Source organism: Babylonia areolata, chromosome 35 (assembly GCF_041734735.1).
Source record: "Babylonia areolata isolate BAREFJ2019XMU chromosome 35, ASM4173473v1, whole genome shotgun sequence".
NCBI classification, from domain to species: domain Eukaryota; kingdom Metazoa; phylum Mollusca; class Gastropoda; order Neogastropoda; family Buccinidae; genus Babylonia; species Babylonia areolata.
In genome coordinates this window covers 26893001-26905490 of record NC_134910.1, presented here as the reverse complement: position 1 = coordinate 26905490, position 12490 = coordinate 26893001, and the positions used below count along the sequence as shown (strand labels likewise).

The 12490-nt window shown below is 47.3% G+C and overlaps 1 protein-coding gene across 1 annotated transcript; it reads right to left on the bottom strand.

The window, feature by feature from the left end:
• Positions 1-963: 963 nt before the first annotated feature.
• LOC143278043 (uncharacterized) lies at positions 964-5619 on the bottom strand. Its single transcript, XM_076583055.1, has 2 exons — positions 5338-5619; positions 964-5136 (listed from the first exon to the last, which is right to left on the bottom strand). The coding sequence occupies exons 1-2, from the start codon at positions 5617-5619 to the stop codon at positions 964-966; spliced, it is 4455 nt and encodes a 1484-aa protein (XP_076439170.1).
• Between the last annotated feature and the right edge of the window lie 6871 nt (positions 5620-12490).

Sequence of the window (12490 nt, the reverse complement as noted above, 5' to 3'; positions counted from 1 at the left end):
GCTCGTAAAAAAAAAATAATACGGGAGATTAAATCCCTGGAACTAGGACGTAATTCCAGACCTCCTGGTCGGACATGGACCCAGGAAATGTAGTGGCACTGGAGGCCCCAAACCCGAACTGAATCGGTAAAAAACAACCCCTCACTCCAAAACGAATGGAGCAGGAACAGTGACTAGTGCGGCGTTGACGACCGTTGGTCCCTCTCTTCTTCCGGTCCCACAATTCCTTGCTGCGATGCATGCTTCCATTTCCGCCCCAGTACCCCACAACAAAATCGTCGGACAACAGGTTCGTGTTTAGAGCCAAGTCGAAGTGAAACTCTTGGCCGTCGGCGCGAAGCCCGCAAAACACACTGTTCTTCCCCAGTTGATCTGACCCGTCGAGGTAGATCCCGTATGAATTGTCCTTATCAAACTTGTAGTTGAGCTAAACAACCGGCAGATATGCATGCACGAAAAAAAAACACATCAACCTGAGCTGACTAGAGGGAGGGAAGGAGCACACGCTCATTCGCGCGTACACACGCACATGTGCACGCACGCATAGAAATAAAGAAAGAAAGAAGGGAACAAGAAAAAACAAAGCAAACAGCGAAAATCATGACGTATTCGAGGGGTCAAGTTGACCCAAATTCCTTCTTTCTTTTTTTTTTTTCCAACGCTACACTGTCGCACGCGACAGTTTCCCCCCTCCTTAAAAGTGTCGATCTCAAATCTGAGATTCACACTTACAGCCATGCACGGTTGACATGCTTCGTCAATTACTTGAATTGTAAAATAATTATGTGAAACAAAACACAAGAAATGATAAACGCTGTGCACTGTCCCCGCTCAACAGACCAACGGATCAAGCGTTCCAACCATCCGCTAGGACTAAATCTGCATCGCATGGAGAAACAGTGGGACAAGGCTAACACACCGGTCAACCCCGGTGCAGCGACTCAGCATGAGTCAAACCTCCAGTTACTGCCCAGTCCTACTCAGGTAGTCTGCCCCCAAGTTGTCAACACCCTTAATGTGTCTGAAGGTGAAGCTGTGAGACTGGAGCTCCACAGCCCATCCCATGAGACGTCGACTGACGGGACGGATACGGTGCAGATACTTGAGAGGATGATGGTCGCTCTCAAGCACAAAATGCCTTCTGTACAGGTAGGGATAGAACTTCCGTATACCCCAAACCACTGCCAGTGCCTCCTGCTCTATGGTGTGGTACCGCTGTTCAGCTCCACTGAGCTTCTTGCTGGCGAAAGCTATGGGTTGTAGTCCTTCACCGTGATCCTGAAGAAGCACGGCCCCAAGGCCCAACCCTGAGGCGTCTGTCCGTAGCACAAATGTTTTGCTAGGGTCGGGAAGGACCAGCACTGGGGGGTTGATGAGTGCTTCTTTTAACTTGTCAAAGGCTTTCTGGCACTCATCCGACCACAGAACTTTGTTGGGCTCACTGCCCTTGGTCTTGTTGGTCAGAGGTAGGGCTGTTTCTGAGAACTTAGGCACGAAACGCCTGTAATAGCCAGCCAGTCCAAGGAAGGCACGCAGCTCCTTCTTTGTGGCAGGAGGGTGTGCCTCCCGGATTTTTGCTACCTTGTCCTGTTCTGGGTGCAGCTGACCACCCTGGAGGTGGTGTCCAAGAAAGCTGGTTTGCGGACAGCCAAGCTGGCACTTAGTAGGTCTCGCCGACAGCTGTACCTCCTGTAGGCGGCAGAGTATCTGCTGCAGAACTTCGGTGTGACGATCCCAAGTACCGGTGGCCAGCAGCAGATCATCCATAAAGTTATGGGCGTCATCTAACTGCAGTGGTCCCAGAACTCTTCGCATGATGCGACTAAAAATCGCACCGGCCGTTTTCAGCCCGAACGGCATCACCAGCCACTGAAACTGACCCTGTGGCGTCGTGAATGCGGTCTTGGGTCGGTCACTCTCTTTCATGGGTATCTGCCAATACCCTTTAGCTAAGTCGAGTTTAGAAAAGTACTTGGCATGGCTCAGCTTTGCAAAAATCTGGTTGACATCGGGCAACGGTTCTGCATCAAAGCGTAGTACCCGGTTGAGACGGCGAAAGTCCACACAGAAGCGAACCTTCCCGTCTTTCCTTTTGACTAATACAATGGGTGCAGAGTAAGGTGACGTGGCAGGCTCGATCACTCCCATCTTCAGCATGGATTGGACCTCCTCTCTGATTACGTCATACTGTGAGTGGGGCAGTGGGTACTGGCGGACTCGTACTGGTGTAATGTCCTCCAGAACCAGCTCACACTCCCCCACGGTGCACCTGAGGGGAAGGTCGGTGAGAACGCCACTAGCACTCTGACAGATACCCATGATTTCCTGCTTCTGTGAAGAAGTGAGGTTTGTGTGGACAGAGACATCTTTCCATGTCTCTTCTGCTTGCAGGGGTAGAAGTGGAATCCCCTGTGAGCTGAAAGAGCCTGTGTGGTCATCTTCTGTTTCTTCTATGACCACTGGGGCTACAGCTGCGGAACACTCCTCTCTCCGGGTGTACCGCTTCAGTAGATTGGCATGATAGAGTCGTGGGGTTCCTTTGACCGCAATACGGTAATCCCAGTCGCCCACCCGCTCTATCACCCTGTAGGGGCCCTGCCAAGCAATTTGGAGCTTGTTCTTTTTCTCTGGTAAGAGCAGCAAGACTTCGTCTCCTACCTCGAACCATCGCTCACGGGCTTTTTTATCATACTGTCGCTTGTACTTGGTGGCTGCTTGCTGCAGGTTCTCTCGTGCCAGCCTGCAGGTCTCTTCCAGCCGATTGCGCAGATCCACCACGTACTCTACCTCCGTGAGGGTTTCTGGAGGCGATGACGCTTCCTTGGTCCACAGCTGGCGCAAAAGAGCCATGGGCCCCCTGACCGTGCGGCCATACAGAAGCTCAAAGGGAGAAAACCGCAGGGACTCCTGTGGCACTTCCCTGAACGCAAACAGGACGGCTGGAATGAACAGATCCCAATCCTTGGGCTTCTCAATACAGAGGCGTTGGATCATTTTCTTCAGGGTGGCGTTGAAACGCTCTACAAGACCGTTTGCCTGTGCATGGTACGGAGTCGTAGTTCTGCCATGGATCCCCAACAACCGGTTTACCTGAGCCATCACGTCACTTGTGAACTGGGTACCTCTGTCTGTGAGTACCTCCGAGGGTACTCCCACTCGGGTCCACATTTGCCACAGTGCGTCTGCAACTGTGACAGAATCGATTCCCTTCAACGCAACGGCTTCTGGGTAACGTGTGGCGTAATCAACGACCACCAGAATGTAACGATTGCCCCGCGCAGAGGCTGGAGTGATTGGACCTACGATGTCCACTCCCACTTTCTGGAAGGGTTCTGACACAAGAGGGACAGTACCTAACGGCACACGCTGGTTCTTACCACGCGGAGAAGTACGCTGACAGACGTCACACGACCGACAGTACTGGCGGACATCCTTGCACATGCCAGGCCAGTAGAAGTGTTGCCACACTCGCTCTTGTGTCCGCCGAACTCCCAAATGCCCCGCCATGGGTATGTCATGCCCTAGGGAGAGAACAGTGCGCCTGAGGCCCAGAGGTACCACCAGTTGCTTGAGGTGCTCCCCGTTCTTGTGGAACACACGGAACAAGAGACCGTCATGCATTGTGTAAGATGCCTTACCCTCCCGTTCTGTGTTGATATTGGGAGTTGTCGCTTGTCTCAGTTGCTGCAGGGTGTGGTCTCTGGCCTGAAGACGACGGACGGTCTCCCTATCTGTGTGGAGAGCTACTGTGTCTGTCACCGGTCCCTGAGTAGGCTGTAAGACGGGCGCCTGATCCCTTGCCATCGCTCGTGTGGTTACTGCTGCCAGCACCTCCCTGGGTAGCTGTGTCGACACCCCTTGTCGTGTACCGTCTGCGAAAAGCAAGTTGTTACCAATGAGCAGTGTATATGCCGGATTCCGGAGTGCCACAGCCCACACAGCTCCTTTAAAGTACGGTGTAGCAACCTGTACCTTAACATAAGGACGGACAGCATTGAAGGACTTTTCAACTCCAGTCACCTGACACGTTCCTCCTTTCTCGGCGTCAGGAGGTACCACACTCTCGTCAACGAAAGTGCATGTAGCGCCAGAGTCTCGAATAGAATCGACTATTCGATCCTCTACGAGGCTGAGAAACACAGAACAGGTAGGCCCCATTCCTCCTTGGTCACCTTGTTGTTCAGCGCTGAACACAGGTACAGTTGCTAAAGCGCAACTCTCGTGTGTGTGGCCGACTGCCGCTTGTTGCCTCCGGTCTCTCTTTAACTTTGGACAGTCGCGCTTGTAATGTCCCCCATCACCACAATAAAAACACTGATTGCCCCCCTTACCCGGTGCAGTGGCCGACTTAGGGGCAGACGCCATGCTGCCACGAGGCGGAACAACTGAATACGGTGATTGTTCAGCCAACGGATGCTGAGAATAGCTTAGGTTCCCACGCTTGGGCATGGGCGAAGACTTGAGTCCCCCACCTAGAGAACCTGCACTGGTCTTGAAGACCCTGATTCCCCTTCTAGCTTCCGCAAAGCGTTCGGCCCTCTCTATGACTTCCTGGAACGTTCTAAGGCCTTCATCCCTGATACACACAGCCAGGTCGTCTGTCACAGTGCTGAGAAGCTGTTCAATGAGAATCAAGTCCCTCAGTGCCATTCCGGACATGGTTTCCCAGTGCTCGAGCGTGCGCTTAAGACGAATCCCAAACTGGATGAAGGACTCGCTTCCGGCTTTGCGTATCTCCCTAAACTTTTTACGGTAAGCTTCAGGGGATATCCTGAACTGACGGCGAAGCGCCGCTTTCAGATCAGTATAAGAACTCTCCGGAGGTAAGTTGTTATATGCCTCCCGGGCCTTTCCTGTCAAGGAACTAATCAAGTAAAGTGATCGAGTCTCTTCTGCCATGTTATAGGAGTCAGCGACTGCTTCGAAATGATCTAAAAAATCATCGACATCGTCGCCTGGGCGTAACTCAGGAAGAGTCAGCCTTGGAGGGGCGAAAGTGGGCAGTCTCGCTGCCGGGGACTCCTCTCGGCTAGGCCGCTGAGCAAGGCTTTGAGCCAAAAGCTCAAATCTCTCTCGCTCTAACTGCCGGAGCTCCATCTCCTCCTGTCGACGTATCTCCTCCTTCCTCTCCTCCTCCTGTCGACGTATCTCTTCTTTCCTCTCCTCATCTTGTCGACGCATCTCCTCCTTTCTCTCCAAATACAGAATGAGGGATGTAACGTCGCCCCCCACCATGGAGGTATTATCATGCGTGTTAGACTCTGAAACCCGTGAGGTCATAACCCCAGGAGTGCCAGTGACGTACCCAGTGCCTGAGGTAGTTATCTGAGAACGTACCTGTGAAGGACTGGGGAACCTTGGGCCTGTAAAAGCTCCCCCAGGAGTGGTGACATTTGTCCAAACCACTGTGGAAGTGACTGGAGGGGTGTTATACTGTGCCTCCATCATCTCCTTGATCCAATTAGGGGACTGCCGAGAAATTCCTGAGCCAGGGCCCAGAGTTTTCAGAAAGGGAGAATCCTCCCCGACAACGACCACTTCTTTCTTGCCTGAGGCCGTGGCTGACCTTGTAACCGGTCCTTGGGATGGATCTTTTCCCATGACATACTTGGAAGCCATCGTAATGGACCCTGACACTATGCACAAACAAAATCAGGGGATTATGAAGAAGTTAAACACAGAAATGCTGAGTTACCACCACGAATAGCTATCACCCCTTGTGTTCTTCAAAAACTGTTTATGAGGAGCAGTCAGTGTAGATACAGGGTACCCCCCGTGGAATAGACACCCTAAACCCCAGTGAGTGGGAAAAAAAAAATATATATATATATACTGTTAACTTCCCACTCTAGCTTCCCACATATAATAAAAACAAAACATTGCCAGTTACAAAATAAATAAATAACCTGGATAATACAAACTACTTAGTGAAAGCTGCGAGCGGCGATCGGGAAGCGGAAGATCCCGGACGAGCCCCCAAAAATTGTCACGTGACCGGTCGAGGTTGAGGACCACCTACAACCCGACAGGCCCCGCGCAATCTAATAAAAGAAAATTAAAAAAAAAAAAAAAATGGGTCTCCGGATCCTCGCACGCTCAATTAAATGCAGCCAACACCAAGAATTTGTACACAATACCACACTTTATTCACTCACTCACACGGATATACTGACAACCAAAACAGCAGTGGGGCCTAACTATTTCCCTTAATACCCCCTCCACTCCCCAAACTTACTAACCCGCTAATTCAAATTGCCACATCATAAGTGGGAATGAGGGAAAAATAAATGAGTAAATCACATTCGCTCGAACACGTACACTCACCCCTCTTATGCACTGCTCTCACACATACACACGCATCCTCTACCATCCATGTACGACTCGCATTAGTTCCGAACACACAGGTCCTTGTCACAAACGACGCACGATGCAGACGACCACTGGGAGTTCTAGTCTTTCTGTAGACAGGGAGGTGTAAAGCGGCAGTTGTATACGTTGGGGACACCCCTGTGACAGTCTCAGGGTATCACGGGTGCAGGGAAGGATGTGGATGTCCAGGACAACGGCGGACCACTCTTCAGAGCTCAAGAGCTCGTAAAAAAAAAATAATACGGGAGATTAAATCCCTGGAACTAGGACGTAATTCCAGACCTCCTGGTCGGACATGGACCCAGGAAATGTAGTGGCACTGGAGGCCCCAAACCCGAACTGAATCGGTAAAAAACAACCCCTCACTCCAAAACGAATGGAGCAGGAACAGTGACTAGTGCGGCGTTGACGACCGTTGGTCCCTCTCTTCTTCCGGTCCCACAATTCCTTGCTGCGATGCATGCTTCCATTTCCGCCCCAGTACCCCACAACAAAATCGTCGGACAACAGGTTCGTGTTTAGAGCCAAGTCGAAGTGAAACTCTTGGCCGTCGGCGCGAAGCCCGCAAAACACACTGTTCTTCCCCAGTTGATCTGACCCGTCGAGGTAGATCCCGTATGAATTGTCCTTATCAAACTTGTAGTTGAGCTAAACAACCGGCAGATATGCATGCACGAAAAAAAAAACATCAACCTGAGCTGACTAGAGGGAGGGAAGGAGCACACGCTCATTCGCGCGTACACACGCACATGTGCACGCACGCATAGAAATAAAGAAAGAAAGAAGGGAACAAGAAAAAACAAAGCAAACAGCGAAAATCATGACGTATTCGAGGGGTCAAGTTGACCCAAATTCCTTCTTTCTTTTTTTTTTTTCCAACGCTACACTGTCGCACGCGACACATGTGCTTTACTGTTCACTTGTGTTGACATGTTGTGCTTATGACATTTGTTTGTGTCATTCCAGGCACTGTCTTCTTCTTCTTAGTTCTTCTCCTAGTTGTCTTCTTCTCTTAGGTCTTCTCTTTTTATGTAAATAAAACAATAGAAAACCCATTTGTGACTGGCCTCTATATGTTCCTGGCCTGTGCGTGGGATCTTGTCTATCCTTTCATTCAATCAATCAATTAGTTAAGTCTTTTGTGCCGTACCCCTTCAGTAACCACTCGGTACACAGCTACAAAAGTGGCGTCGCCGACAGGATAAAGATCCATCACAAGATTGACCCAAAATTATTCCCTTTAAGGTTTCAATTCTTTTATCCAAATTCAATCCATCCCAAAACCACAGCCCTTTACCACCAAGTGTACCTTGTTACAACTTGGCGCTGTGAGCATAGGATGTACTAATTCTTTTAATATCTCTTAATAAATCACAGCTCCTAGCCAAGCTAATCTCTATCACATACTTGGCGCTGTTGTCTGCTCTGGCTTGTGCGTGAATAGTGTTGGAGCAAGCATAGCGCGCTTGGTCACATATATATATATATATATGGTTCTCACTCAAGTAAAACATAATGTTTTGAATATGACTCAAGGCATAGAAAGGTGATTGTTTTACACTTTTACACTAAATGTGAAGGTCTTTCAATATCTACATTCGCTCATTTGTCGGCAAAATTAGTGAATCAGCACCTTTCATTTTTGCACATATACCACGGCACATGCAGTCATCGGAGCTTCGTGATAACACACTATTGATAGGGGGAGAAGGAAATTCTTCATCTGATGGAAAAGCTCTTTCCCTTGCCAGTGTGAAATCTAATGTCAGCATCTGTTCTACCCTGCTTGTCAAGGATGCTGCCCAAGTAATTAATGCTCTCCACCTTTTTCTAGCACCTCACCTTCCAGTATGACTGGTGATGTGTGTACTGTGTTAACCTAGAGGATCTGGTCTTGCTTTTGTGGATGTTCGAACCCAGGCAAGCCGTGATTTCCACAACGTGTTCGGTTTTTCCTGCATCTGTTGTTGGATGTGGAAAAGAAGGGTAAGATCTGCGATTATTTATTTGATATCATTATATCATTTATTATATGTGCGAAAAATATTTTTCCTTTCTTTTCTGTTTTGCTTGTTCCAGATTGCAGCAGATGGGAGCTGCTTCACGTTCACAAGATGGAGAACTAGTCTGACTGGAGCAAAGGAAAGATGTGAAGGACAAGGCGGTTCTCTGGCCAGTTTTGATTCTACGCAACAGTGGAACAACGTCATTGCAACTCTTGTACACATCGGTGAAAGTGAAGCTGATATATGGATTGATATGCATCCTGTTCAGCAGACTATGAAGACCTCAGAAAACATTTATATAAACAATCTGTAAGTTTCTTGTTTATGAACTCCATTCTGATCTTGCATTCTCATCTGCTGCTGCAATGCTGTTGACAAAACACAGACGATGTTTAATTTCATGAAAGACTGAGACAGACAGACTGACATACAGAAAGACGGACGGATGTCGTGATTAATATCATTCACTTGCTCTTTACAGGTACATCAACACATGGCAATGGGGTGATGGCACAACTGTCTACAATTTTCATGCTTCATTCCATCAGGCTGGCAAACAAGCTTTCTTCCGCAGCAATGCAAACTTTCTAAAAAATGAACGGTCCAACATTTCTACGTGCAGGTGTACCCAGGTATTGAGTCAAAATTGCAATATGGTTGTTAAAAATGACAAAAAATGACAGGAATGCTACCAACACACACACACACACACACACACACACACACACACACACACACACACACACACACACACACACAGGGGTAAATTCTGTTTGGATTGGCATGCCACAACGAAAATCAGTAATAATTATCATGAGGTGAGTTTTGAGGATGAAAAAGCGGCGAGTGTTGGGGGTTGTAAGGGAATCTGTCCCACGTCTTTGGGGTTTGAAAACAAAGAAACATATTTCGAATAAATTAAAAACTATCTTTGCCCATAGCTCTTACTTCTGACTTGAGATAAAAAGAAAATCCTGATTTTTTTACGAGTAAAGCATCAACTCTGCATAATCAACAACCTCAGTAAGGTGATTTCTTTCTGTGCCCAACGTTTAAGCCAGTGGTTCGCCAGTGTCTCTCAGCCATTCTCATCTCCTGCTTGGCCTCTGAAAGCTCTGGTCCCACTGTGTTGTACAAAGATGTCAGAAGGTGATAACAAGAAAATCAGTGAATGAAATAAAGCCGGAAAAGAGGAGATGTAGAAGAAGAAAAGGAACGATGCAGAACAGAAGAAAGAAGACAAGACAAACAGCTTAACTGGCACAGCATATGAGGTTTGTGTACTTACACATAGAGAGGGAGAGAGAGAGTTGTCAGCTGGACATTTATTCAAAGTATTGATATTGCAGCAGCAGGCACAGTCAACAGCAGATTATTGAAGTGATTAAAACAGTGAAAGGCCAGCGGCATGTAGAAGCCAGTCACAAAAGGTTGTTGATGGAAATTCCTTTACGATCCTTCTTCCACCCCAGCCTTTCTCCTGGAAACAGTTTCCAATGGTAATCTTACCACTTTCACTCAAGGGCATGGTTGATCCTTCCAAACTGAAACTGTGGACAGAACTGAGTTTGGATACAGACGACAATTAAAAAAAAAAAATCAATAGACTTGACACCCAGACAGGCTATTTTTAGACTGACACAGATTGACAGATGCCAACACCTGGCAGCTGGCATGAACACGATGAAGGTCACATTGCACAGCTCTGATACTGGATTTTTTTTGACATGCTGTTTTGAATTTGACAATACTCGCATAATTTGTGTCCGAACTTTTAGATATTTTGCAGACTTGTTGATGATACCTCAAGGTTATTGTGTGAAAATTTTCAATGAATTTCTCTATAACTGAGAAAATACTTGTCAAAAAGCGGTTCACTTTTTTAGGGACATCCGATATATATATACACTGCCCTCAGCTATGAGTGGGCAAAGTATGAGAGAGAGAGAGAGAGAGAGAGAGAGAGAGAGAGAGAGAGAGAATGTCAGCTAGACATTTATTCAGTGCATTGTTTATTGCAGCAGCATGCTTTGTCAACAGCAGCCACTCTCTGCAAAGTGCCCACATTGTCACACAATAAACAAAACAAAATCAGAATTGACACTAAGCTTGACATCACAACGTCACCTGTGTTACTCGTGACTTGTCCCTCGAAGCACGTGACACACGCGGCGTTGGCCTGTCACCCTGACAGTCAGTGCATGGAGAAACTGAAGAGTAAAGACAGTTCACAAACTGTGATGTGCAAAGCTGCTGCAACACGAGTCACTCCATACTTCAGATGTGAGGAGACTGGTGACTACGTGCCTTACAGTGTGGTGTGTGACTGGCGTCAGGACTGTGGTGATAACAGTGATGAATCGTTCTGTCAGTTCCCACCTTGTGCAAACAGCACCTTTAACTGTGGCCAGGGACAGGTCTGTTTGTCACTGTCTGTTTGTCAATATGCCTGTTAGGCTGTGGATTGGCCTGTAGATCAGTCTCTCTGTCTCTGTGTGTTTGTCTGTCTGTCTGTTTGTCTGTCTTAGTCATCTCTCTCTCACTCTCTGTCTGTCTGTCTGTCTGTCTGTCTCTCTTTTCTCATTATTGTTCTTTGAGACAAGGATGTGTACGTGTGTGTGTGTGTGTGTGTGTGTGTGTGTGTGTTGTGCGTTAGTGTTTGTGTCTCTGTGTGAATCTCTGTTAGTGTTTGTGTTTCTTTTGTCACAAAAATCCTTTCTTTTTCTGTCTCACTCTGCTCTCTGTTTCATTCTCTCCGTCTCTATCCGTCTCTCAGTTACTGTCACTGTCTCTGTCCCATCTCTCTCTCCACTTTCTCCCCTCTCTCACTTTCTCCCTCCCTCTCTTCTCTCTGTCTGTCTCTCTGTCTCTTTCTGTCTGTCTATCTCCCCCCACACCCCCCCTCTCTCTCACTTAATTCCAACCCCAGAGAGAATCAGAGACTGACACAGAGACAGGTAGACAAGAGAGAGAACAGTGTTCAAAACATGAATTGGTGTCGGAAAAAGCTAAACTCTAGATTGAATTATCTCGTTTCTTTTTTCTTTTCTTTTTTTAAACCATGTTGGTGTTTTCATCAGTGCTATCATTTATTTTGTATATCCAATCAATGGCTCAGTGCATCAGTCTCATACAAGTATGTGATTATCTCATCGACTGTAAGAATCGACGTGATGAGATACAATGCCATACTGAATACAGGAAATCAAGCATACAATTCAATGTGACAAACCCACCAGCACTCGTCAGTTTTGACAGACCGGGAAGTTTCTCTTTAATCCCTCTTCCCGGAAACACAACACAGTGCCCAGCTTCTCACTTCCAGTGTCCCGGAAATGGTTATTGTCTGCCTGTCTACACCAGGTGTAATGACATCAGTGATTGTCCGGGACATGAGGATGAAGCTGGATGTGACAAATTCACATGTGAAGGGTTGTACCAATGTCGTGGGAAGGATCAACAAATATGTCTTCACGTAGACCATCTATGTGATGGTTGGCCTCAGTGTCCACAGCAGGATGATGAACTGATGTGTGGACTGACCGACTCTTGTCCTGATCAGTGTGTCTGCTATGGACGATCATTTACCAACCGTCTTGTCTTTCAGCCTGACACTTTCCCCAAGATACGTTATCTGGAAGGCAGGGGGAGTGGACTGACTTTAGATTTGATCATTAATCAGACAATGCTGATTTACCTTGGTGCTGGAGCATGTGGCTGGAGAAATCTGAGTGAGTTACATCTGCCCAATCTTCAAGTATTCGATATCAGTGAGAACTTTATACACTTTATCAATTTTAATCACTTTTCACAATTATGTAACCTCAAAGAATTGGATCTTTCCGGTAACCCATTGTCCTCTGGAATTTCAAGTAATGACACTCGTCCAAAACTGAATTCCTTACTGTTGCTGAATCTATCCCGGGTTTTATATAACTTTTCTGACTTACATGCTTTCTCAGATGTCATGCCACAAATTGAATTCATAGACTTTTCCCACAGCAGACTGAGCTCTCTCCAAGGAAGACATCTGTTTACAAACCTAAAGCATATAGACTTGCAGGGATGCCCAGTCGTTCACTTTAGCCCTGACTTTTTTAATGACATGGATAATC

Excerpts from the sequence above, each read along its gene's own strand:
- LOC143278043 (XM_076583055.1), bottom strand. The coding sequence starts at position 5,619 with ATGGCTTCCAAGTATGTCATGGGAAAAGATCCATCCCAAGGACCGGTT. Across the intron at positions 5,137-5,337 it reads GGTTCCCCAGTCCTTCACAG|GAGGAGGAGAGGAAGGAGGA; the intron begins GTACGTTCTCAG and ends ATACGTCGACAG.